The 27,281-nt window shown below is 44.8% G+C and overlaps 2 protein-coding genes across 2 annotated transcripts in view; one reads left to right on the top strand and one right to left on the bottom strand.

The window, feature by feature from the left end:
* The first annotated feature begins 887 nt into the window (after positions 1-887).
* Positions 888-15,506, top strand: HDHD3 (haloacid dehalogenase like hydrolase domain containing 3). Its single transcript, XM_033960935.1, has 2 exons — positions 888-1,019; positions 14,302-15,506. The coding sequence occupies exon 2, from the start codon at positions 14,322-14,324 to the stop codon at positions 15,039-15,041; it is 720 nt and encodes a 239-aa protein (XP_033816826.1). The 5' UTR covers positions 888-1,019; positions 14,302-14,321; the 3' UTR covers positions 15,042-15,506.
* Positions 15,060-27,281, bottom strand: part of POLE3 (DNA polymerase epsilon 3, accessory subunit) — a 63,528-nt gene continuing 51,306 nt past the window's right edge. The window contains exon 5 of the mRNA XM_033960938.1: positions 15,060-15,083. The gene's annotated coding sequence lies outside the window, so the exon portion shown is untranslated. The remainder of the gene's footprint in view (positions 15,084-27,281) is intronic.

Raw genomic sequence — 27,281 nt, 5'->3', positions numbered from 1 at the left:
CGCTGCGATGTAATATTTTGTGCGCCAGCGCACGCCAGCGCAGCTTAGCGGGAACACTGTTCAAGGATGACCCAAAAGAGAAGAAAATAGTTTCTCATTTTGAGACCGAGGGTCCTACAGTTGGGTGCTACGTTCGTACTCAGATACCCATGTAAATGTGTGATGGTCTATCAGGGGAATAGACATGTTTATTTTGAACCTCAGCAGCTGATAAAATTTATTTCTTTGAAAGAGCAAACTTAATATTCTTGAGAGAATTGTTGCTTCAAACTGCTTAGTTTAATTAGGTTCTTGTCCCCACTCAATGCTATACTTATTTTCTTAGTAATGTTTGATTGAAATTCAGGGAATGTAGCTTTCTCCCCTCTTATTGAGGTCTAATTTTTCAATCCAGCATATTTAGAATTGTAAAAAAAAAAATTTTTCCTATTGTATTTTAGTTTTGTTTTCTTTTTTCATCTAAATTTATCTTTTTGATTATCTTGTTAAGTATTGTTGAGACTAGTATTGGAATATTTATTTGATTTGACTGATTATTATGTCAAATTATAAAATTTAAATAAAGAATTAAAAAAAAATAAAAAATAAAAAAGAGAGAGAGAGAGATGCTATACGAAAGTTGTAAACAAGCAAGAAGCCAGTGCTGGGGAGAAAGGCACTTTGGTTATGACCTCCAGAAGGGGGTCAGAAGTGTGTGACTTGGCATGTCTGGCATTCTAAGCCTACGGCTGGTGTTCTGGCTGCTTCCCTGTGCATTATAAGCTTCAATCTAATGTTCTGACTGCCTTCCTATGCATTCCAAGCCTCAGTCTGGTGCTCCACATTTCAAGCCTCACTTTGATATTGCCACTTTCTTATTTCAGAGCTCTTTATGATGTTTTTTTTTTTTTTTTCTTCACAACGCAGTGCCTGCACCTAGCCTTCTTGGAGGCTAGAGAGCAAAGTATTATGATAAGCGGTTTCTTTTGCACAAAAAAATCGGTCCCTGTGCGGTAGTAGCTCCAGACACCATATGAACAGTAAGGAAAGCTGGTTATTTTTCTTAGTAAATAGACTTATTTTATGTATGTGTTTATTGATTTTATATATGATGCAGAATGCTAAGTTTTCCCAGTTTTAGTCTGGAGACCTTTTGGCCTAGTGCTGCAAGTCTCAAAATGGACCTGGATTGAGTGGACAGAAATCCAGGACTATCCCAAAATTTCCAGCCTGGAACTGGGTAACTTGGCATGTACGGACATTTCATCATTGAAACACTTAATTACTAAGCCAGGTTGTCATGGGACACTTCATCACAGTATTCAAGTTAAATGTATTCAGATTCTATGCACGGAAAAATTGTGGCAAAATGGAATGGGAGGGGACATGCATGCATGCACACATCCGGGCTTGCTTTTTTGCATCTAAATATGAGCCTTGCTAAAACTTCTTACACAAAACTTTTTCAGACGGCTCATGTTTAGGAAAGAAAAACAGCTCTATTTTTCATCACTTTAAACTGCCACTTTTTATCAAGTGACATCCCACCACTGTAGACTTTTTATCCCAAGACACTTCATCATATATTCAAGCTAAATGCATTAAAATTATATGTATGGAAAACTTGCACCAATTAGTGGGGAAGCATGATGGAAATAGCAGCTTCTTTGTGTGCATACCAAAGGAAACCATAAGTGCTGGAATACATTGGCACCTCTTGGTTTTTTTTAAGCCTAAACAGGAACCTTGTAAACACATACTAAAACCATACAGAGCCCTAATTCTCTTTCCTGTACACAGGTCTCTAAGGTGCTACCTTGCTCTCTTTTCCAACCCAACTGTGTTATATGCTAAGTTATTGCCTGACAATCATTGAACTGTTGTGGTTTTCGAAAACAAAAAAAACAATCCAACTAGTCTGCAGTGAAGAACAAATAAAGAAGAACTTCAGACAAGAGTACAAGATGCAGGCTATGTTTATTGAAACAATTATATGTTGCGGTTAGTGTCACCACCTTTTTACAAACCAGGGGACCCGGTTAACACACTTTCATCAGGGGTCCTACTAAATACTGTTGTGGTTTTCACCTTTCATCATCTTTTTGTGCAAGTTTTCCATGTATATTCATTTAAATTGTAAATGTATTTGATCAATTTGCTGTGCCATTTTTCCGTGCATATAATCTGAGTACATTTTTCTTTCTGTGCATAATGTGGTGTTGCGTGATAAAAATGCTATTCTCCATCATAAAAGTCTTTTGATTTCAGATCTTATTTCCTAACTGTGGGCTTAACTACTTTGTCTCACAGCAGGAGCATAGCCAGCTTTTTTTTTTAATCCTGAAATTTAATAAGAATTATGAAAAGTATATAAAGTTAATAATAACAATAATAGGGGCTCAGGGATGGACTAATGGTGCGATGTATTTCTTGTCTGTTCTACTCCCTGCTGCTTGCCCAAGCCCTACCAGTCGATGAGATCTGCTGCTCAAACTGCCCCAGTACTGTCTCAATAGCAAAGATGTTGGTGGCTGAACAGTGTGACAGAAAGCATGCCTTTTTGGCAAGGGAAGCAGGCTCTTGACCAGGGTTGGCATTTGTTGCCCCACATGGCTTCAGCATTCCTTGAGGTAGAGGAGGGATATTTGCAGTTCACATGGAGCTGAACAGAGAGAAGACAGGCAGGGGCAGATTAAAGGGTAGGCCCAGTAGGCAAGTGCCCCGGGCCAAAAAATATCAGGGTTAGGGAGGAGCAAAAAGGGCAGGGAGTCCCTGACTGCCTGGTGAGGTGAGGTCAGCTTCCTTTCTTGCTGCCCTCTCACCCACAAGCAAACTGAACCCAAGCTGTGGGGCTCTAACACTGCATGTGCCGGCTTCCCTTCTCCTCTGAAACAGGAAGTTACATAATGAGGAGGAGGGAGAAGGGAAGCCTGCATATGCGCAGTGTTACATCAAAATGAACCCAGGCGATGGGGCTCTAACACTGCACGCGCTGGCTTCCCTGACATAACTTCCTGTTTAATCAGAGAAGGGAAGCTGGCGCGCAGTGTTAAAGCCCCACAGCCTGGGTTTAGTTTGCTTATGAGTGGCAGGCAAGAGGGCAGCGAGGGAGTGGGAGGGAAGCTGATCGGACCAAATCTCACCAGGCAGTTGGGGGGGGGGTAGAATTGCTGCTGCACCCTATTGAGGAGAGGGAAGGAGGGAGAAGGAAGAACAGGGAAGGGAGAGAAGAAAGAGAGATGCCAAGACCATGGGAGGGAGGGGAAGGAAAGGAAATACCAGATCATGGAGGGAGAAGGAAGGAGACAGATGCCAGAAAAGGGGCAAGGAAGGAGGGAGGAAGAGAAAGGAATGAAGGAGAGAAAATGTCAGATAATGGAGGGGGAGGGAGAGCTAGGAAGAGGAGAGCAGAAAGATGCCAGGGCATGGGGGGAAGGAAGGGAAACTAAGGAGACAGATGCCAGACCATAGGGAAAAGAAGGAGATGCCAGAGCATGGAGGGAGAGGGAAAGATAGGAGACATATGCCAGGCCATGGGATTGAATGGGAAGGAAAGGAGAAGAGAGAGATGCCAGAGCATAGGGGAAGAGGTGGAGACAGAAAAATGGAGAGGAGTGAAGCTGAAATGAATCATGTACAAAGGAGAGAAGGGGCACAAGACAGAAAGAGGGAAGATACCATATGGAAGAGAGAGAGAGAGGGCAGACACTGGATGGAAAGGGCAGTGGATGGAAAGGGGCGAAAGGGGAGCAGACGGTGGAAGTGGGGAGGAGAAAGGAAAAAGGGAACATGTTGGATTGGGGGAAGAGGATAGAGTTCGATACTGGAAGGAGTGAGGGACAGAGGTGGCAAGCTATAGGTAGACACAATGAAAGAGGGAAATTGAGGACTGAATAGTAAGAAAGAATTTGGACAGAGGCAAAAACTAAATTGAGAAGGAAGACCAGGAGGGAAGGGGAGGAGACAGATACCAGACCTGGGAGGAGGAAAGGAGGAAGAAGACAGATACCAGATCTAAGGGGAGGAAAGGAGGAGAGAGATGCTAAAATCTGCTGGGAGGAAGAGATGAAAGGGGAGAAGACAGATGTCACACCAATGGGGGGGGGGAAGGAGAGATGGAAGGGAGAGGCAGACAGTTTCTGGAAGAGGCATAGAAAGAGAGCAGATACAATATAGAAGAGGCAGAGAGAGGGCAGACAGTGGATGGAAGGAAGAGAATGATGAGAGGATGAGGAAAGCAGAAACCAGACAACAAAGGTATAAAAAAAATTCTAGTTGTTTTATTTATTTATGCTTTAGGATAAAGTATTATTGTAGCTGTGTTGGTAATTGTTTATTAATAGAAAATGGAATTAAGATGATCCTTTTTATTGGAATAATTTTAATACATTTTTTACTAATTCAGAGACCATAACTCCTTTCCTCAGGTCAGGACAGGGTTACTGTAACAGCAGTATAGTTTATTGACCTGAAGAAAGAGGTTTTAACCTCTGAAAGCTAATTGTATTAGTCCAAAAAAATAATGGGCACTAAATTTTCTTCCTGCCATGCCCCATGCCTCCTATCCAAATGCAAAATATAAATTGATTGGCTTCCCAAAGTCCTGCCAGCTGAAGATTTCTTCCTCTAGGAAGGAAGGGGGAATTTGTTCAGAGATGTTTAGAGGTTGCATAGAAGAAAAACTGTACACCGGCACTGGTATAGTAATCTTGGTTGCTTGTTTTGAATTTTAAAAGAAAACAAAGAACTAAAGTGGAAATAAAGAAGTAAATAAGAAAATGAGTAAATAAATGGGGGTGGGGTGAGGTAGGGGAGCCCAATGGACTTGTGTGCCTAGGTGCTCTCGACTACCTGAAGACAGGTAGTCACAGTGGTGGTATTTGGGCGGGAGCAGAGCAGTGGGAGCAATATTAAAGAGGCAAAGTAGAAGCAGGCCCCCCCAAAAAGCTGCAGTTGTTGTCCTGGTAGCAGCATCACAGCAGCAGAAACCACCAGGATTGAACAACATGAAGATGATGTGTCTCCAGCTCTCTTAAAACTTTTAGAGGCTCGTTGGTAGTATTGGGGGGGTAGCATGAGAAACAATACTATGTGGAGTGAAGGAGGGCATGAGAGATCACTTCAGTATGTGGGATGTTGGGGGGAGAGACAAGAGAATACTGTGTGAGGTGGAAGGATAAGAGAGACAGACTTGGGGTGCGGGGTAAAAATGAGGCACTGAAAATGGCTATTCCACTGAGGGGAAGGTGGAAGAAGTTAGGGGTTCAAAGAGACTACCGGTTGGGGTAGGGGTTTGCAAGAAACTACCATTCATGGTAAGCGTGATGATTTTCAGGGTGCAGTTGAGAGATGCTGCTATTTGAGAGGGTGATGGAGGAAAGATTGAGAGGCTACTGCTACAAGGGGTGTAATGCCAAGATTACTGCTGTGGTGGATGAGCAATGAAAAGAAGCTAAAAGTGTGGAGCAGGTGGGTGAATGAATGAGTATTGGGGAGAAGCTGAAGCTGTTGTGGGAGTGAGTGAGTGGATGGGTGGGTTCCTCATTCCACAGAAAGGCTCAGAAGTTTGGAGACCTATTCTGGATCTAAAGGTGGCGAATGCTTTCCTGCGAGTTAAGCGTTTCAAGATGGCAACGGTGCGCTTATGTAATCATGACAGTAGCGCCTGGAGAATTCTTGGCTTCCCTGGATCTCATGGAAGCATACTTCCACATCCCAACTCTCGGGAGCACAGGAAGTTTCTACGGTTCCATGTGCTGAGACAGCACTTCCAGTTTGCAGCGCGACCTTTCAGTCTGGTGTCCGTGCCCAGAACCTTCTCCAAGGTCATGGTGGTTGTAGCTGCGCACCTTCGCTCGCAGGGTGTCCTAGTCCATCCGTACCAGGACGACTGGCTGTTCAGAGCCCCCTCGCTGTTGGAGGGGCGCAGGGCAATTCTTCAAGTGGTCCAACTGATGGAGTGTCATGGCTGGGTGATCAACTTGAAGAAGAGCCACCTCGAGCCGATGCAGGAATTGGAGTTCCTGGGAGTCTGGTTTCACAAGGCCAGGAACCAGGTGTTCCTCCTGGATCCCAGGAAGTTCAAGTTGAGGAGTCACATTCAGGCCATGTTGGCAGTTCCGGCCCTGATGGCCTGGCAGTTCTGCAGATCCTAGGTCTCTTAGTGGCGACCATCGATGTGATTTCATGGGCCAGAGCACGGCTGCAACCTCTTCAGCAGTCTCTCTTGACTCCATGGAATCCCCAGCGAGATTCTAAGTGTGCTGCTTCCTTAGTAGGCGGCTGCCCGAAGCAGCATGCTGTGGTGGTTGAATCCGATGTCTCTAGTCAGAGGGCTTTCCCTGAGAGTCTGAACTGAGTGACTCTGACAACAGATATGAGCCTGTCCAGCTGGGGGAGCAGTTTGCAGGTCTGTCCTGGCACAAGGCTGATTGTCTACTTTGGAGAGAAGATTGGCGATTAATTGCCTGGAACTGAAGTGTCTCCTTCGTCAAGCTGTCCGAGTGTTCTCAGACACTGTGACGGCAGTTGCCTATCTCTACCGACAGAGAGGGGCAAAGAGTTCTTTACTGAGCCTGGAAGCTCGGATGCTCTTTTCCTGGTGGGAGAAGCATTTGGTGACCTTGCTCGCTGCTCACGTGGTGGATGGCAACTTTCTAATTCGGTGGACTATGGACCTGGGAGAGCGTTCGTCTTCTTAGTTCGACAGTGCGGCTGTGCAACCTTCAATCTGATGGTGTCTGTCGGATATCGGAAGGCAGACAGATTCTACAGCTGCCGCCGAGATCAGCAGCAAAGGGTTGGATGCCCTGGTACAGACTTGGCCCCAGGGGGAACTGCTCTATGTCTTCCCTCATAGCTCATGATAGGCGCTCTGCACCGGGTGGCCTCTCACATGGGCCAGGTGATCCTTGTGGCCCCGGACGGGCGCAGAACATCGTATTAGCAGACCTGATGCAATTGAGCATGGAGAGGAGTCTGTGATTTCCCTATTAACAGTGGTTGCTCACACAGGGCCCCATAGCGCTCCAAGATACAGACCATTTTGGTCTTACAGCTTGGCTCTTGTGCACTCGTTAAATGCTAGGGGCTATTCGTCCGCGGTCCTCGCTATGCTCCTTCCGAGTAACCGAAAATCTACTGTGTCACCTATGCGTAAGCCTGGCGATGCTGTCAGGCTTGGTGTTCAAGGGTTTCAGTGGATACCTCGGCCCCTCCGTGACACAGGTTCTGGACTTCCTGCAAGATGATCTCAGGGTCTTGTGGTTTATTTGCTCCATGTGCAGATTGTGGGACTATCGAGTTTGGGTCCTACTGCTCTTGGGGGTTCACTGGCATTTCCAGACGCTGTCCACTTTTGTGGGGGGCGGGGAGGCTGAGGCCTCCTTTGCGGCTGCCTTGTCCACCATGGAGTTGGACCTGGATTGTTCATTTGACTATTCTATATTATTGTTCTGGATTTGAACTCTGGTCATTATTGACTGTCTGTTTTTTTGCTCTTCAATAAAATATGTTTATAAAAAAAAAGTACAAGTGCGTTCATTCAGCAAACCCTCACTGCTCTCTCCCTTTACCCCTTTCTTGTGAAAGCTGCACAAAAGGCAAATCATTTTAGTCTGTGCCTTTCTTCATGGTAAATACTTGGCTGTGTGCTTTCCACCTTGCTGTGCCCTGTGTTTTGGAGTAGATTTCTTTGGGTCATTATTGATCTACCCAGTTAGCATTGTTCTTAAATGCCAGCCATGGTAGTTTAAAAAATATTTTGATATTCAGTGCTAGTTTCTAGATAGAAGCTGGTGCTGAATTGCTGCTATCCAGATAGCAGTGAGATTCAATTAGCTATCCAAATATCATTAGGACAGCTATGGGTAGTCTCTTAAGGATATTTGTATCAATATGGGTAATGCTGCTGAATATCCTGATCAGGCACTTATCTGGATAGCACATTTGGACATGCACTGTTGAATATTGACCCACATATATCTGCACAAGAAGCTAAGTGTGAGGAAGGAGGGACAAGCGGTAAAAATGAAAGTGAAACTTTTTGAGTATAATTCACCACAAGTCTTGGTATCTGTAATAGCACGAGTGGGATGGGGTGAAGTCTGGAACAGTACACAAACACCCAAACACAAGCAGAGAAGATAAAGGAAAATTTCTCTATTAACTCTAAAGAGAAATCCTGTACCCTGTTACTGCACAGGGTCTGGCATACACAGAACAGTCTGTTGTTCAAAATATTTTGAGGGGCCTGTAGCTGACAGGACCCAAAGCATGGACTGTGGTTTGGGACCGCCATGCCCAGTCTTTCAACAGTTTTCCTCAGTGAGACAACAGAGCAAATCACAGGTGTTCTGCAACAAAAGGACTATTGTAAACCTCAGATAAGCAGAGTATCCAAGGGTTGCAGTCACGATGCATATAGGAACCACCTCTTCCTCCTCCTATCCTCTATCTATTTAGGGCCTGGCCTCTTATATTTCCTGGTTCCTGTCTCCTCCTTCCCATGTCACTTCCCTTTAAGGAGGATCTACCTATATTAAATATTGTGAGGGAGTATCCAGCAGGGGGAGTGGTAGTGTCCTAGAAACTCCCTCACAAGATCGTTGTATGTATAGCGTGAGATTTATCATATTATTCTATGGGAATAGGCCGTAAGAGAGACCCCAGAATGGGACTATTTTAATGAAGTTCCTCTACATCACATATGGGTAAGGCATGCATGCATGCAAAATGCAAACACTGCAACAAAGAAATACAAGGCCTGGTAAGTGCTTTGATGAAGTTGACGAACATGTTTGAACAGACAGGATCTTCAAGTTGGTAAATATTTCAATTTCATCATATTTCTTTGACTGCCATGAAGAATTATCATATTTGAATAAAAATATATTTTTGTTATTACTGCATATTACCATCACTTTGCTACAGTTGTCATGAAGACATAAAGAGTTGAAACAAGCAAATATTCCTTTTTGGGGCAATCCTGAGTGGTAGTGAATATAATGAGCAATATTAAATAAGCATAAATGGTATCAATAATAAAATAACAAGCATTGACCTTTTGTTTAGGGGAATCTATCATCAACTTAAAGGTTTCTGGAAACTATCCACCTTCGAGATCTCCATCCTCCTGTTCTAGTTTCAGAATTATCTGTCTAGGATAGTGTTTCAGTCACATCATATACATTGCATATCAACAGTATACTTGAATCACCTAAAAGAAAGAAAAAAATCTGAATATCCAGGAACCACCATAGATAAGTTTGTAATAAGCAACAGCAGGTACTGTAGGTAGACTGTGAGCCTGCTGGAATAAATAGGGAAAATACTTAGTACCTGAATGTAAAAACTGCCATAATAGACATAAACGTTAGAAAAAGGGGTAATTGATGAAAAAATTGCCCAGTTTGTTTATGCGACAAACTCTTCTTTCCATCTGATTGAAAACACACACTTCATTAATATGGTGGTCACTGAGAGCAGGATACAGTCCACCCAGCCAGTGGTGTAGCAAGGTTGAGAGGCACCCCTTCCCTATCCTGTACCTCTTTTTAACTTCCCCAGTGAGAACAGTACACTTCTCCCTCCTGATTCGCAGGTTCAGTATTTGCGAATTCAGTTATTTGCAAGTTTCTAAACCCGGACCCATCCCTGCCTCCCAAATGCCTCATAAAATGCACACGACCACGAAGCCGGGCTCTAACAGCCTCACCTCTTCCAGGACCCATCACAACATCCTGCCACGGTGCCCCCAGGCCTTCGTCACTGTAACAGCTTCATGCTTCACCTCCCACAAAGCTCCCCAGCCATAGAACCCACCCACCTGCCAGTCTCGTGCTCCCAGCCGGGCTTCTGAGCACCGGTGCCCCAGCCAATCAGCGCCTGCATTGGTTTCAGCCACTCCACGGCACTAGGTGGGCATAGCCAATGGCAAGTGTCTCCACCGCTGTTACGACAAGCCACTGCCGAGCCAGCCAATAGGCATCATCCTTGTGAGGGAAGGGGAAGTTCGCTGTCTTTTCGCCTCCTCGCATGGGACAGGAGCATAGGAAGAGTGCTGCTGCCCTTCACCCGCTAGACCATCAGGTAAGCTTTATAGAGGTCCAGGAGGCAGGAGGGAGGCGGGGGTGGGTCAAAGCCAGCCTAAAAATTATCTGCGTTTTTTGATATTTGCGGGCCAGCTCTGCCCCGAACCCCCGTGAATACTGAGGTGAAGTGCGTCACCAACTTGTTGCTCACGTTGGCTCTCACGGGAGCCTATGCTGGTGCGAGCAGCAGGTTGGAGTTGCTCACACCAGTGAAGAGAGAAGGTGCATGTGCTTCGGGGGAAGGAGTTGGTGGTGGAGAGGAAGAGGAAGAGTGCCAGTGCCCTCACCAAGATGTTGCCTGGGGTGGACTACCCCCTTTACTATGCCACTGCACCCAGAACAGATGTTGCAGGGTAATTGCTGGATAAAGCATATGACAGAGAAATGAGCAAAATGCAACAGCAGGGTAAAACTGATAACCTTAAGTCTTGATGGGTGGAGTAATGTCCACAATGATCTTGTTGTATATGCTTGTATAACAGAAGAAGGGACTGTCTTTCTTGCAGAAAAATTGATACCTCAGGAAATGCACTTATAGCAGAATACTTACAGGAAGTAGCAGCAAAAGTTATAATAAAATGAACAAAATTCAAATGTCTAGTACTCAGTTTAGTCACAGACAATGCTGTAAGTATATCAAAGATGAGAAGAAACTTAGATCATGAAAAGAATACCAAGTTATAACATATAGTTGCAGTGCTCATTTTCTATACCTCCTAACCAAATACTTTAGTGTCCCAGAAATAAAGACTAATGTCTCTCTCACTGTCCTCTCATTCCCTCCGTTGCTGCAAAGGGAGTGGGGAAAGAGAGATCTAGGGTGCATCTCTCCTACTCCCACATCCAACATTTCTCCCTCCTTTCCACTAGTCCATTTCATTCTCTGCCTCCTGTATGCTTCCTCTCCTTGTCATTCCCAACATCTTTTTCTCCCTCCGTGAGTCTAACGTTTTACTCTTTGCCTTCTCCCCTTCCTGAGTGAAATTTCTCCTTCCCTCCTTTTTGCCCTCCCCATCCATCTCTCCCTCTCTCCATGAGTCCAACATTTTATGCCTCCTGCACGCTTTCTTTCTCCTCACCCCTTCCTTCAAGTGACATCCCTCCTTACCCCCAGTCCATCTCCCCCTCCCCCCTCACATGTTCGCTCCCCTTGCCCCATTTCTCCTTCTCACCATGTCCATTTCTCCATCACTCATTCATCCTGCAACAATTTTCTTTCCTTCAATCCCCCTAACCCCACTCACAACTAATATGCTCTCTCCCCATGTCGCACCATCTTACCCTCCTCTCCAGCGTTCAACACCTTTCCTTTCCCTTCCCTTCCCCTTCTGCAAGGTCCAGCAGCACCTCTTCTCCCTTACCTTTTCCTTCCTCTTGTCCAGCAGCCACCTCTCCCTATGTCCAGCAGTACCCCCATCTCCCTTCCCCAGGTCTAACAGTTCCTCTCCTCTTCCTAACAGCAGCTCACTGCATGCTTTTAACTTCTCCACACAGCTGCCGCTAGTGTTAATTTAGCCGCAGTTCCATCAGGCAGCCTTGGGGCCTTTGCTAGGCCAGCCTGCAACTTCCTCTGCTAGCGGCAGCTGTGTGTGGAAGTTAAAAGCACACAGTGAGCTGCCACTAGGGAGAGGAGAGGTACTGCTGAGCCTACAATTCCATCAAGCAGCCTTGGGGCCTTTGCTAGGCTGGCCCACCTTCGACGATGCAATTTCCTCTTTCGTCAGAAGTGGGCCAAGGCTGCCTGATGGAACTACCGGTAAACTAACACTAGCAACAGCTGTGTGGAGAAGTTAAAAGCACACAGTGAGCTGCTGGTCCAGGGGGAGGCTGGAGGGCAGGGGAAAGAAGATGAGGAAGGCGGGAGATACCCAATGGCGGAAGGAAGTTGGGAGACATACAGCGCCAGAGCCACATACCGCGTTTTGAGAAACACTGGTGTAAGCCACCTTGACACATACATTTGGATTAGGCGATATATCAAGTCTTTAATAAACAGATTGTAAGCCTATTTGCAAGGCAGCCATAGCCTTCTACCTAGAATATATTAAAGCCTATAAACAGTTCACCCAACATTTAGTTTATTTTGACCCAAACAGAATATGAGCAGTGATCAAGAAACACACTTTATCCAGTTAGCTAGCAGATTGCATCTCCTTTATTTATGTCCAGGCTGGGCCGATTCTGGAGGGCCACATCCCTATTCACAATATGAAAGCAATGGCTGCCAGTAGCCCACTAGAGATCAACTTCTACTGAGGAGATCTGCAAGGCTGCAACATGGTCTGTCCATACATTCACATCTCACTAATGCATTGAATAAAACAACTGATGTGGCAGCTGGTTTGGTCAGTCTTCAAAATTTATTTGGATCTAGAATCCAAACAACCCCCTAGTAACATTTGGTTTCTGTTCCAGGCTATACGCACACAAAAAAAATATCATTAATATGTTCTGGTTGTTCATGTTGGCCTTTACTATTTGCAAGCACTATTTCTATTTTCCCTTTTTTGTTTTGTCAGCCTGATATCTAGGGATTCCCATATGTGGAACAATAGTGTTCTGTGGTCCTCAGAGAAAGCAAAGTTACTCACATAGCAGCGGACACATTTTCACATACCTGCTCTCCTCCCCTAGGAGTTGTATTCTATTAGTTATTGTATTAGACTTCCTTGATCCTGTGTGTTATGTACAGGTGTGAAGATGTGCACATGCATAGTGCAGCTTCCAAAAGCTTCTGGAATTAAAAGCTGGGGAGCACATCCATGCTGAGCTTCATCATATGATGTCATCCATATACCATACCCTACAGTTTCTTATATTCTGCAATTTTCAGCAAGGATTCATTGCAGTTTACAATAAGATTGATAGATATCTATTGCCGTTACAATATGAATTCCCAATTACAAATGAGTACGGATCAGGAGCTTTATGAAGAGATTTGTCTATTAACAGTTTTCTAAAGTGGTAGTATGAAGAGAGTTGCTGTAAATAGTCTGGTAGGCTGTTCCAGATTTTGGGACCTTGAAATTCAAAGATGAATTTGAATAGTTTCTTTCGATACACTTATTGAAGCAAGGGAAAGGTCATATGTGGAAATATGTGTCCTGCTATCCTCAGAAAAAGCTGATAGAGATGAGTAACTTCACTTTACCATTTCCTGCATCAGTATAAGGAAGCTAGCTAAAACATCTAAAGATTACTCATGTGGACCTTTTAACCTAATTTCTTATGTTATGCTGTATTATTTTTCTTAGTGCTATGAAAGTTTTTGAATATCCAAATCATATCAATAAGCCAGATTAACAAACAGGTTGATGAGGTAACATGAAAAATGAATGCAGGAATATGCTTAATAAATTGCAACATACTCTTAAAAATGAACTTGAATACTTGAGTTTAAAACAATGCTGTTTGTGGTAGTGAGGAGACTGACAATAAGCATTGTCTGAGGTGGTTAAGTTTTTCATCTTAGTTTACATGAAATATATTACATCTCAAAGGTTATTTTAGAGGGGATAATCATTTTATACAAGTAAAAATGATTTTCATGTATTAATATCTAATCATGAATCAATAGTGGTTTTGAACAGGCATTACTTATACAGAAACAGCAGCATGCAGAAATTTTGGGCATGCTATGAGCTGTTTTTCAAAGTACAATATTTGTGTTCTGTAATTTTTAAATGGGAATACAGGAATACCTAGAAAAAAATTTCCTTGTTGACATTTACACTTGCTTTCAATCATGTATAACAGTCAGCTAACTTCTTGTTTGGGACTTGAGCTTTGGAGAACTTCAGGGGCAAGCTGTACTTCTCTCATGTGTTCAAAAGCACCTTAGAATATCAGAAGTTTGTATTTTAGCTCTCCTCCTTCATGTTTTGTTTTTTTTATTTTTATATCGACATATGTATCCTGTAGCACTTATATGTACATCACCCAATGTGGTACTGCACTTTTACTTCTTCTTTTGAATGTATGCATTTCCAAAATGGCTTCTTCTAATGAGTGTTTCAGCAAATACATGTTTGTCAATACTTTTTTTTTTCTGGGCTGTGTTTATGAAAGGCTTGGGTGTTCACTGAACGTTTTATAAATTGTCACAATTTGCATGCATGGACCTAATTATCCATTTTTTGACATACAGTTACCCTCATATTCACTTATTTTAAGTGTCATACTTTGTACTTGACATTGATAGTATGTATCATCTGTTTTCTTGTTATTACAGGATTTCCTTAACAATTAAGAATGAAGTTGAAATTGTTGACCTGGGATGTGAAGGACACTTTAGTTCGACTTACGTGCTCTGTGGGGGAGCAATATTCTGCTGTGGCTAAGAGTTTTGGAATTCATTTGGAACCAAAAGTGCTTGAAAGCTCCTTTCATAAAGTATATAGAGTCCAAAACAAACTATTTCCAAACTATGGACTGAACAGAGGACTCAGCTCCCAACAGTGGTGGACAGATGTTGTCAAACAAACATTCAGGCACTGTGGGATCAATGAAGACTGCACCCTCAATTTCATAGCAGAAAACCTCTATAGAGACTACTCAATGGTGAAGAACTGGGAGGTTCTTCCTGGTGTGCAAGAGACTTTATATCAGTGCCGTCAGCTTGGTCTTCGTTTGGCAGTGATATCTAATTTTGATCAGCGATTAGACCAGATTCTTGATCACTGCAACCTTGGACACCATTTTGAATTTATACTGACTTCTGAAATGGCTGGTGTTGCTAAACCAGATGTACAAATTTTCCAGAAAGCTCTGCTCATGGCTAAAGTGATGCCACAGCACGCAGCCCACATTGGTGACAATTATATAAATGATTATTTGGGAGCCAGAGATGCAGGAATGCAGAGCTATCTAATCCAGCAAGGTGGATATCATGATAGTTGTGAAAGGCAGGTGCCAAAAAAACACATCCTTCAGTCTCCTTGCCAAGTACTGACCATTTTTGAAAGAGAATAAAGTTGATGCAACAGCTCATCTTTGCTCCAAATGCTTGTGCACCTGTAACAGTGGAGTGGGAAAATAATTTAATGGTTAGAAAATGAGATGGTGAAGCTAGGAAAGGTTGAAATCCTGCTTCTCCCACTGATAACATTTGTGACCTTAAACAAGTCCCTATAGTTTCTATTTCATCAAGTACAACTAGACTGTAAATCCATTTGTCTGGGAAATAACACCCTGAACATACCTCATATAACTCACCTTGAGCTCATATTTGGAAAAGGCAAGAAATAAATCTAAACTCCAAATCCAAGTTCTGCTTGTAGGTTTGTGTAGTGCTACTAGGTAGTATTATGCATTTTATGGAAACCATTAAAAAATATTTATTTTTAACTATTACAGGATTTTGTTAACCATTAGAGAATGACACAGTGACAAAATTCATCACTGTCCCCGTCCCCGCGGATAACCGTGGGAAACTATCTTCATGTCATTCTTTAAGGAGAGAGGAAAGAATAAGAGTATAATTGGGCACAACCACTGACCCGCAAGCTTTGCTTTGAAGAATGCTGGTGTAGGTCCGAGGTTGAAATAGACACTAGAAAATGACATGGGATTATTTCCCGCAGTTATCCGCGGGGACGGGAATGGTGATGAATTTTGTCACTGTGTCAGTCTCTATTAACAATAAGAATGAAGTTGAAATTGTTGACCTGGGATGTGAAGGACATTTAGTTCTTCACAACCCAGTGGTAGTTCCATTATGAGTAATGAGTAGGTCTATTAATTCCCCGTTTATATTTAAAAACAATGCTAGTGGTACATGCTTTTTCTGTTTTACATCACTTCATAGTAAAAAAAAAATTATAACATGTTCTGTGACAGGAGTCTGGTATCTAGGGCAAATTCCACTTCTGTGTAAAATAAAGTATTCTTCTGAATGGGTCAATGGACTATATAATGCATCGCGGCCAGCTGCCTCAAATATAGTACTGAAGGCAATAAGCAAACCAATTAGCTTTGAGGTACTCAAGAAACTAGATAGTACTCTAGTACTATCATACAGACTGAAGCCAATGCTGCCGCCGTATAATTTCCATATTGTGGTACAAACACTTATTCTGGGTAAATTAGATTACTGCAATGCACTCTGTCTTGGAGTAGTAAAAACAAAGCAAAAAAGGTATTACAAGTGTTGATGAATTCTGCAGCAAGATTGATTAACAGGAGTGTCAGGGCAGGTCCACATTACGCTGGTCTTGAAGCAACTGCACTGGCTTCCAATACAGCAATGTGTTCAATTCAAGGTTTTAACCATTGTACACCAGGTTCTATACCATAAGGCCCCTGATTGTTTCCTGGACATGCTGCAGTTATACTCTCCTACAAGAATGGCGATCAGAACATGCATGAGATTGGCTCAGGATAGAGTATGTACTATATCTCTTACAAGAATCAGGATATCAATGTTCGCTGTAGCAAGTGTGAAATTCTGGAATGCCTTGACTGGGCAACTGCGCCTATGCAAGCCAAGAGATGTTTTTAAGAAACTGTTGAAAACATATCTATATGAACTTATGAGAGATGTCCTATATATAGAGAACTCTGTTTGAAATAACATGTGATGTATCAGATGTATTTATTCATTTTGTATATTGATTGTACACTGCTTTGGTTTAAAGCAGTATATAATTTTAAATAAATAATTATGAATATAAATACATTTAGGTTTTTTTGTATTGATTCTCCTCAGAACTCCACAGGTATACTGAAAAATATAATGGTTCGATTTGTCCATAATACATGTGTCCTTTGGAAACTAGATTTTTTTTTAAACAGCTACCAAACAAAGTAGAAACTGAGGGCCCTTTTTAAAAAGTTACAGTAGGAATTCCCAGCACAGCAACTGCGACAAAACCCATAGGAACTGAACAGGTTGCATTGCATTTGCCACATGGAAATCGTTACCACAGCTTTGTAAAAGGGGTCCTGAGAGAAAATAGAAGATACTAAGCATGATATTGAAAAGGTTATTCTATATACTCAGGAGGAGGTACTGTTATTATTTCCCACTGCAGCTACAGAATGCAAAATTCACCACACCGATCTTGATTGTAGAATTCTGCTTGTACTCCTTCCTCAGACAGGCATAATTGAGAAGTTGCCACAGCCACTATACTCCCATTATTTTCTGCAGAATCAAATTTTGACCGTTTGTTTTTATACACTTAGGAGAAAATAGAGCATCTAAATGGAATAAACTTATACACTATTTCAATGTGTATAAGAAACAATACCACACCAGACACTAATAACCTAAAGTCATGTAAAGTTGCTCTGGAACAGATGAAAGGATAAAAGATTTCTGCAAGGGCTGCTAAGATATGCGTTATTAGGGAATGAGATGATTTAGCACAGTCGTTTTAGCACAGCCAGTTCACCCTAGCCAGATCAAAATGGTCCTTTCCATATAGGACAGTTTATCACAGCCGTTTCATCACAGCCATTTCAGCATGGGCTGTTTCATCTCTTTAATATTAAAGCACTCTCTCAAAATCAACTTTTTACCCTAGAAGTCTTCCCTCTAGACAACTTTCCATTTCAATATAAAGGGAAAACTTACACTGTGCCTGATTGATCTGTGATGCCTCCCCCCACCCCCCTTCAAACACTGAAGTCACCAGATGATGCAGGAAGCGACTGTCAGCCTAGCTATCGCTACCATTCAGCATTTTTAGTTGGCATTACTTATGTCAGCGAAGGCCTATGGGAAATTATATCAATCTGACTCTGGCATGGGAATGCAGATAGACCCTGAGGGCAGGAAGACTGTTTTAAGTATCCCTGATTGATATGTTTTAAGTATCCCTGATAGCCCTGATTGAATCATGACTAGCTAAAAGGTGTTAATGTCTGATTAAGAGGGTGCTTCGGACAATGGGTCCAGGTGCACTGAACAAGCACAGAGACTAATCCCATCTTCCATGCTTGCAGGTATCACACCCTCCTTTGTCAATTAAATTGACCATTGTCTCAAACAGTTTGCAAGTTCTAAACAGAAAGATATTGGGACATACAATATTTTCTATATTCAGAATAAGATTCCAAGGTATAAAAGCCTCCTCTCTGCATAGTAACATAGTAACATAGTAGATGACGGCAGATAAAGACCCGAATGGTCCATCCAGTCTGCCCAACCTGATTCAATTTAAATTATTATTTTATTTTATTTTTTCTTCTTAGCTATTTCTGGGCGAGAATCCAAAGCTTTACCCGGTACTGTGCTTGGGTTCCAACTGCCGAAATCTCTGTTAAGACTTACTCTAGCCCATCTACACCCTCCCAGCCATTGAAGTCCTCCCCTGCCCTCCTCCTCCAAACGGCCATGCACAGACACAGACCGTACAAGTCTGCCCAGTAACTGGCCTAGTTCAATCTTTAATATTATTTTCTGATTCTAAATCTTCTGTGTTCATCCCACGCTTCTTTGAACTCAGTCACAGTTTTACTCTCCACCACCTCTCTCGGGAGCGCATTCCAGGCATCCACCACCCTCTCCGTAAAGTAGAATTTCCTAACATTGCCCCTGAATCTACCACCCCTCAACCTCAAATTATGTCCTCTGGTTTTACCATTTTCCTTTCTCTGGAAAAGATTTTGTTCTACGTTAATACCCTTTAAGTATTTGAACGTCTGAATCATATCTCCCCTGTCTCTCCTTTCCTCTAGGGTATACATATTCCGGGCTTCCAGTCTCTCCTCATACGTCTTCTGGCGCAACACACATCTCTCTTTCTATCTAGCTATCTCTTGGCTTGGCACTCTGGTTCTCTCTTGAGCTCTCTCTATCTCTCTGTCTATCCTTCTCTTTATCTATGGAACACGAAACATCACCCCATCCCCCTCTCTCTCTCTCTGCCTTTCCCTAGAACTTCACGCTTTCTTCTGGACTCTGTAAGGCAGGGAAACTGCTTTGCTCTCTGCTTAAGTGTAATGCTCTCTATTTAATTGTAATGCTTATAAATACTGCTTTTCTTTTCCCCTATTTCTATAATATATTCTTTAAACAAAACTGACATTTTGGGGTCCATATGAGGGTAATTTTCCAGAAAACACATGGCACGATATTCAGAAACAAATGGTTTCTCATTCTCAGGAGTTTAGAAAGAAAACAGATAAAAGAAAATGCCTTTTCATTCAAGGAATATTAAGGGGAATTATTAGCCTAAAACAAGATAATACTGACTTGAACACTCAGTGCCATCAGCTGTCCAAAGACTTAGATGAGGCACAAATTAATATATCCATGCTAAGAACCCAAATTGTTCAGGCCACAAATTCCTTTTTAACTGTAAATGAACAATTAGAAGAGGCCAAGGCAGAATTAAAGTATTTAAAGTCAAAATGTGCCTCACAGGGATAGGCTATTCTGCCGTCTGCACCTGTGCCACCATCACCATATAATCCATGTAGTCAGAAAACCGTTTTTGTAGCAGGTCAGAGAAAGGGTAAACAGATGTAGAACAGGAAGAAGAACGGACAAACGAAAGTGAGGAAAATTCATTACCAGGCCAGAGCAATACCAATAGTACCCCTATAAGTGACACAGCTCCAGTAACAGTAGTGCTGCAGGGACATATGAAGGACAGTGACATTGAAAGAATAATGGAGAAAGTGGGCCCTATGCCTTTTAACATAAATGAATGGTGCAAATGGGCTACTGACATACTGATTCACTGGGGTCTAGGGAAATACAAAAGGAACAATGCAGATTTTGATAAGCTTATGCACCTAGCCCTGGGTCCACATTATTATAAATTTAGATCTCATCCATACCAATTTGTAAAGATGGGCATCGAACAACTATTTTGCTGCACCTCTTTGCAAGTACTTAGAACTCTTTCACCCCTGCCAAGTGATACACCAGAGCAGTTTGCATATAGAGTGTGGGTAATCAACGCGGTACTTAACGAACATGAACATTGGCCCATTTCCTCAGATTATGGTCAGAGAGAACATAAAGAATTCCTATTAGAATTATTATCTCCCGAGATTACTAAACACCTTCTGTTGTTCTCGGAGGACCCTAAAACTACGCCTTTTGACACTTTACTGCTCAGGATTGGGTCTGTGTGGAAGACCCAGCCAGCTCAAATTATTTCAGTCTCAGAAGCTAGAAGGTGGCGTGTTGAGGGAGCACCCCAATACAAGAAAACACCACACACAGGAAATAGAGGGCATGTCAGAGGTAGTTACAGAAATTCCTCCACTTACATTCCTTTCCATGAGCTCAGAGCAGACAGAAGCATTAGAAAAAGAGAAAATGAAATGGGAACAGGATCGTCACACAATGCAGATAGAATTGGACAGAGTAAAAAGTGATTTGACAGCTAGGAACACCAGTGCTAGTCCATAGGGATGTCCTGATTCTCTGTGTCCGAATGCCAAGGTGACTCAGGCCTTTACAGCTCAGCCAGATTCCTTTCACTTACCTGTGGACTCACTTTTTGAGACGCAGGATAAGGGAAAGAAGTCAGACTCTGAATTCAGCTTGAGGTATGTGGCACCTTTTATTTTGGACACTTGCGGCCGCCCCAATGTTAATGCTACCATAGAGGGTCAGGATAAATTAACTTTAATTGATACAGGTGCCAGAATCAGTTTTACAGATAGAGTGCCTCCTACTGGAGATCAGAAAAATATGGAAATTTGTGAGATTCAGGGTCTAAATGACACAGCTTCAAAGTGTGTGTGTGTGTCTATCCCACAAAAGGAACAAATGAAAGACATTGTAGAAACTACTGCCAGCATGAGTGAGAATACAGGCAAAGAAATAGTTGAGGTGGCTGGTCTTCCATTAGGTACAGGAATTCCTAATGCTTCTAAACCTTTGGTTCATGAAGTTATTCCTGTGCAGTTAGCCACACAGTGTAGCATGCTAGTGCAGAAGCATGATCGTAGTGTAACTCACTCAGAGGCTGCAGATGTTTCAGTTTGGGCACAAGATTGTGGGAAAAGGTACACAGAAATTTTGTTTGAGGGCAAAGATCCTGAACCACAAACACAGCATCCAGTACTTCCTCAAGCAACAGAACTGGTGCCTAAGATGGAGGAGAGGGATCTGAGTGGACCTATCTCTTTAGCATATGCCTCTCCAACTTGGTCAGATGCTAAACCAGAGGGCTCTGTTAGGCTCACTATACACTCTCGGGCCCTAACTAAGATTTCAAAGCCTGTACAAGTGGCAGCCTCTTACTCTGACATTACTGTGAAATTTAACCCTAAATGTGCATTTTTCTCTGTCCTAGACATGACTAATGATTTTCGGAATTTGCCCCTTGCCTCTGAATGCCAGGACACAGTGCAGACAAAAGAAGACAAATCTAGCCTGCACCTGACTTCTGCACCGCAGTGCCCATTCCTCCGAGTGCAGTGGGACCCAGGTGGCAGACATGTGGTCCAGGTCGGCCTGAATGGAACATGGACAAAGTTTGTTTTAAGTGACCTTGAGGATGCTGCTAATTTGGAATGGTTTTATTTTTCTCCTTTTTCTTAGCAGCAGTTCGGACTCAGGTGTTCATCTTTGCTGTGTTTTTTCTATAACAATGTGTTTATTTGCAGAGTTAAATTCAACCCTGAACACTTGACAGATGGACGCCTCAAAATTTATGTTTTATGTTGTCTGTGCCATGTGGTCTGTCTTATGTCTATTTGTTTTAGTTTAGGGGGTACCCCAGGATACATAACATTGGCCATTTCTAGAGCTCTTTTCCCATTTTTTTTTTAACTAGCCCAATTGAGCAATGTTCTTTTTACCTATTGTTTCATATCCTAAATGTAGCTTAGTAAGGGGTTATATTTTTAAGTAAAGGTTTCACTTTTTATACCGTGTTTATTCTATGCTCCTCACTAGATTCAGTACACATTTCTGACATAATTTTTTTTTATATGTATACATTCAGTACAGAATTATGGTCTCTCTGCAGTGCCATAATAGTTATATGCAGCACACAAAGCAATGTTACTTACCGTAACAGTTGTTATCCAGGGACAGCAGACAGCTATTCTCACTAGTGGGTGATGTCATCCAACAGAGCCCCGATACGGACGTCTCACATGCATGTCTTGCTTGAAGAAACTCAGAAGTTTTGAGAAGCCCGCACCGCGCATGAGCCAGTGCCTTCCCGCCCGATGGTCCGGGCATGTCTCCTCAGTTCAGGTAGCTAGCAGAGAAGCCAACCCAGGGGAGGTGGGTGGGACTTGAGAATAGCTACCTGCTGTCCCTGGATAACAACTGTTACGGTAAGTAACATTGCTTTATCCCAGGACAAGCAGGCAGGTATTCTCACTAGTGGGTGACCTCCAAGCTAACCTCAATGGGATGGTGGGAGAGTTGGCAATTTAGGAGAATAAATTTTGTAACACTGTTTGGCCAAACTGTCCCTCCCTTCTGGAGAAAGTATCCAGACAATAATGAGAGGTGAATGTATGAACCGAGGACCAAGTGGCAGCCTTACAAATCTCCTCAATCGGTGTCGATCTGAGGAAGGCTACAGAGGCTGCCATCGCTCTGACCTTATGGGCTGTGACCTTACAGGGAAGGTGTAATCCAGCCTGGGCATAGCAGAAAGAGATACAAGCCGCCATCCAGTTGGAGATGGTGCGCTTCGATACAGGTCGTCCCAACTTGTTTGGATCAAAGGAGACAAATAGTTGAGGAGCAGTTCTGTGTGGTTTGGTGCGATCCAGGTAGAAAGCCAAAGCACGTTTACAGTCCAGAGTATGAAGAGCTGATTCTCCAGGATGAGAATGAGGCTTCGGAAAAAACACTGGAAGCACAATAGATTGGTTGAGATGAAATTCAGAGACCACTTTAGGCAGGAATTTCGGATGAGTGCGGAGGACCACCTTGTCATGATGGAACACTGTGAAAGGAGGATCCGCCACCAAGGCCTGAAGCTCACTGACCCTGTGAGCAGAAGTGAGGGCCACTAGAAAAACCACTTTCCAAGTGAGAAACTTCAGTGGAGCCGTTTTTAGAGGCTCAAAGGGAGGTTTCATAAGTCGAGAAAGGACAACATTGAAATCCCAAACCACTGGAGGCGGTTTGAGAGGAGGATTGACATGAAAAAGTCCTTTCATAAATCTGGAAACCACAGGATGAGCAGAGAGAGGTTTCCCCTGCAGAGGCTGATGGAAAGCCGCAATAGCATTCAGGTGGACTCGTATAGATGTCGACTTGAGACCAGATTGAGACAGGTGTAGAAGATAGTCCAACACAGATGATAGAGAGGCTCACTGAGGCTCTTTAGAGTTGGAAATACACCATGAAGAAAATCTAGTCCATTTTTGGGAGTAGCACTGACGAGTAGCAGGCTTCCTGGAGGCCTCCAAGACATCCCTCACCGCCTGGGAAAACTGGTGAGGAGTTACGTTGAGAGGAACCAAGCTGTCAGGTGGAGAGACTGCAGGTTGGGATGAAGTAGAGACCCCTGATGCTGAGTAAGCAGTGAAGGAAATATTGGAAGAAGGAACGGCTCCCTGCTGCTGAGTTGAAGTAGAAGGGAGAACCAAGGCTGTCGGGGCCACCGAGGAGCTATCAGAATCATGGTGGCATGGTCGGACCTCAGCTTGACCAGAGTCTTTTGAATGAGAGGAAATGGAGGAAACGCATACAGAAAGCGATTCCCCCAATCCAGCAGGAAAGCATCCGCCTCGAGGCGATGAGGAGAGTAGATCCTGGAGCAAAATTGAGGCAGCTTGAAGTTGTGGGGAGCTGCAAAGAGGTCTATCTGAGGCGTTCCCCACTGAGCAAAGACCCGATGAAGGGGTGTGGAATGGAGTGTCCATTCGTGAGGCTGGAGTAGACGACTCAAGTTGTCCGCCAGGACATTGTCCTTCCCCTGAATGTAGACAGCCTTGAGGAAGGCGTTGTGGCGAACCGCCCAATCCCAGACTCTGAGAGCTTCCTGGCAGAGGGAGGCCGAGCCCGTGCCCCCCTGCTTGTTGACATAATACATGGCGACCTGATTGTCTGTGCGAATGAGGACCACCATGTCGCGAAGCAGATGTTGAAAAGCTTGAAGAGCATTGAAGATGGCTCTGAGCTCCAGGAGATTGATTTGATGGAGTCGGTCCGCAATGGTCCAGAATCCCTGAGTGCGAAGACCATCCAGATGCGCTCCCCAGGCATAGGTCGAGGAATCGGTTGTGAGAACCTTCTGGTGGGGAGGAGTGTGAAACAGCAAACCTCTGGATAGATTTGAAGAGGTCATCCACCAAAGTAGAGACTGCCGAAGAGCAGGAGTGATGATGATGTGCTGAGTCAATGGATCCGACACCTGAGTCCATTGAGATGCCAGGGTCCACTGAGGAATTCTGAGATGGAGTCTGGCAAACGGTGTCACATGAACTGTAGAGGCCATGTGGCCCAGGAGGACCATCATGTGTCTCGCTGAGATGGACTGGCGAGAAGACACAGACTGGCAGAGATGAAGAAGAGCATCCATGCGCTGAGGTGGAAGGAATGCTCTGAGACGAATGGTATCCAGGACCGCCCCGATGAAGGGGAGAGACTGGGTAGGCTATAGATGAGATTTGGGGAAGTTGATCTCGAAGCCCAAACACTGCAGGAAGGAAATTGTGGCCCGGGTCGCCGAGATGACCCCCGGAGCCGAGGTGGCCTTGATGAGCCAGTTGTCGAGGTAGGGAAAAACCTGAAGACCTTCGCTCCGGAGTGCTGCGGCCACCACTACCAGACACTTCGTGAAGACTCTGGGAGACGAGGATAGGCCGAAAGGAAGCACTCGATACTGCAGATGTAGATGTCCCACCCGAAATCTGAGGAACCTGCGAGAGGCCGGATGAATGGGAATGTGAGTGTAGGCCTCCTTGAGATCCAAAGAGCACAACCAGTCGTTCTGCTCAAGGAGGGGATAGAGAGAAGCTAGGGTCAGCATGCGAAATCTCTCTTTGACCAAGAACTTGTTGAGGACCCTGAGGTCCAGAATGGGTCGCAGGTCGCCCGTCTTCTTCGGGACCAGGAAGTACCGGGAGTAAAACCCCCGGTTGTGTTGGTCCACAGGGACCGGCTTGACGGCACGAAGCCAGAGCAAGGCTTGAGCTTCCTGAAGAAGAAGGGCGGTCTGGGTCAAGTTTGAAGGATACTCTTTTGGAGGATGGTCCAGAGGAACCCGATGGAATTGAAGAGAGTACCCTTCCCTGATGATAGTAAGGACCCAGAGGTCGGTGGTGGTTATCGCCTCCCAAAGATGATAAAAATGATGGAGGCGTCCCCCAATGGGAAAAACAGGGGGAGGCAGAACAAGGCTGGTTATGCCCTCGAAGGGACAGTCAAAAAGGCTGAGGAGCCTTGGGGACAGCAGACGGCTGAGGCTTTTGCTGAGTTTTCTGAGGAGGCTGCCGCTTCGCAGGTTGCCTCGCAGGGGGAGCTTGCCTCGGCTGATAACGCCGTTGATAGATTAATGGTGGTCAAGAGGGTCGAGACTGCTGAGGCTTAGGCTTCGGCCGAAGAATGGACTGAAAGGACTTTTCATGATCAGACAATTTCTTCGTGACGGTCTCGATGGATTCATCAAAAAGACCCGCCCCAGCACACGGAACGTTCGCCAGGCGGTCCTGAAGATTCGGGTCCATGTCAATGGTCCGCAACCAGGCCAAACGGCGCATCGCCACAGAGCAGGCCGCCGCCCGGGCCGAGAGCTCGAAGGCATCATAGGAAGATTGCATCAACTGAAGACGAAGCTGGGACAGCGAAGCAACCACCTCCTCAAACTCAAAATGAGCCTGGGACTCGACGTAGGGCGTAAACCTCCAAAGCACAGGAAGAAAAAATTCCAAATAGGTGGCAAAATGGAAATTATAATTTAGAACTTGGGACGCCATCATAGAATTCTGATAGATGCGTCGTCCAAACTTATCCATGGTCCTGCCCTCGCGGCCCGGAGGTACCGAAGCATACACCTGTGCTGGATGAGACCGCTTGAGCGAAGATTCGACCAGGAGGGACTGATGTGAAAGCTGAGGTCCCTCGAAACCCTTATGATGCACCGTGCGGTACCGAGCATCCAATTTCCCAGGGACCGCAGGGATAGAGTAAGGAGACTCAAAACAACTCATGAAGGTTTGGTCGAGGAGCTTGTGCAGCGGCAGGCGTAAGGACTCAGCTGGGGGACGAGGCAAGTGCATGGTATCGAGGTACTCCTTGGAGTATCGAGAGCCAGAATAGAGTAATGTCCAGGTCATCCGCCATCTGTCTTAGAAATGAGGAAAAAGACAGTTGGTCCGCCAGCACCGGCCTGCGAGAAGGACTAGAAGAAGTCGAGGCCTCAGGCTCTACCGAGGCCTGCGAACAACAGGGCGAGTAAAAGACTTCGGGGTCCTCGAACTCCGGTCCCGGAGGAGGAGACCCAGCCGAAGCAGAGTACCCCATACGAGGCAATTTCTTCTGAGGAGAGACGGTCGAGTGTCGAGAGGAATGCCTCGAAGAGTGCCTGGATCGATGCCCCTCTCGATGTCTGGAGGGGGATCGAGCCCGCCTGTGATAATATTGATCCCCAGAAGCCTCCAAAGAGCAGATAGGACTCGAGGCCTTAGATCGGAGAGGCGGAAGATTCGGCGCCTCCCCAGACGCCGCCCAGGCTTGATAGGGGGTTCGGAAGAACTCGTCCTGCTTCCTGCTATGCCCAGGACTGGGAGGCCTCGATGGTGGACGCCACACCGTGTCATGGGGAGGGGTAATAGGCTCCAAGGGAGGCAAGTCACTAAGGGAGGCCTTCCTCGAGGGAATAGGCTCCAAGGGAGGCATGTCACTAAGGGAGGCCTTCCTCGAGGAAATAGGCTCCAAGGGGGGCATGGCACCACCAGAGGCCTTCCTCGAGGAACCGGACGCCGACCGCCGCTCCTCGCCGAGCAACGAGGTCGTGCAGCGCGGCGGAGGAGGAGGGGGCGGCCCGCCCCTCGGAATCAGAACTGGGAGGTCACCCTGGATCGAGGCAATCAGCCGGGGTCCCATGGTGTTCATGAGTTCCACAAACAGCCTCCAGAATGGACCGCAACGAAGCCGATATGGAGGGATCCGCACCAAAAGGGGGCCCTTCCGCACGGTCTCCGCGCTCCTTCGGTGCCGAGTGCTTTTGCTTGCCAGCCTTCGGCACTTTGAGCACCACCGGAGGAACTATAGGGGTCGGTACCTGTTCCGAGGACACTGAGGAAAGCACCGGCGCCGAGGTCGAGGCC

The sequence above is a fragment of the Geotrypetes seraphini genome, chromosome 10 (assembly GCF_902459505.1).
Source record: "Geotrypetes seraphini chromosome 10, aGeoSer1.1, whole genome shotgun sequence".
NCBI lineage: Eukaryota > Metazoa > Chordata > Amphibia > Gymnophiona > Dermophiidae > Geotrypetes > Geotrypetes seraphini.
This window is presented reverse-complemented; position numbering and strand designations above follow the sequence as displayed.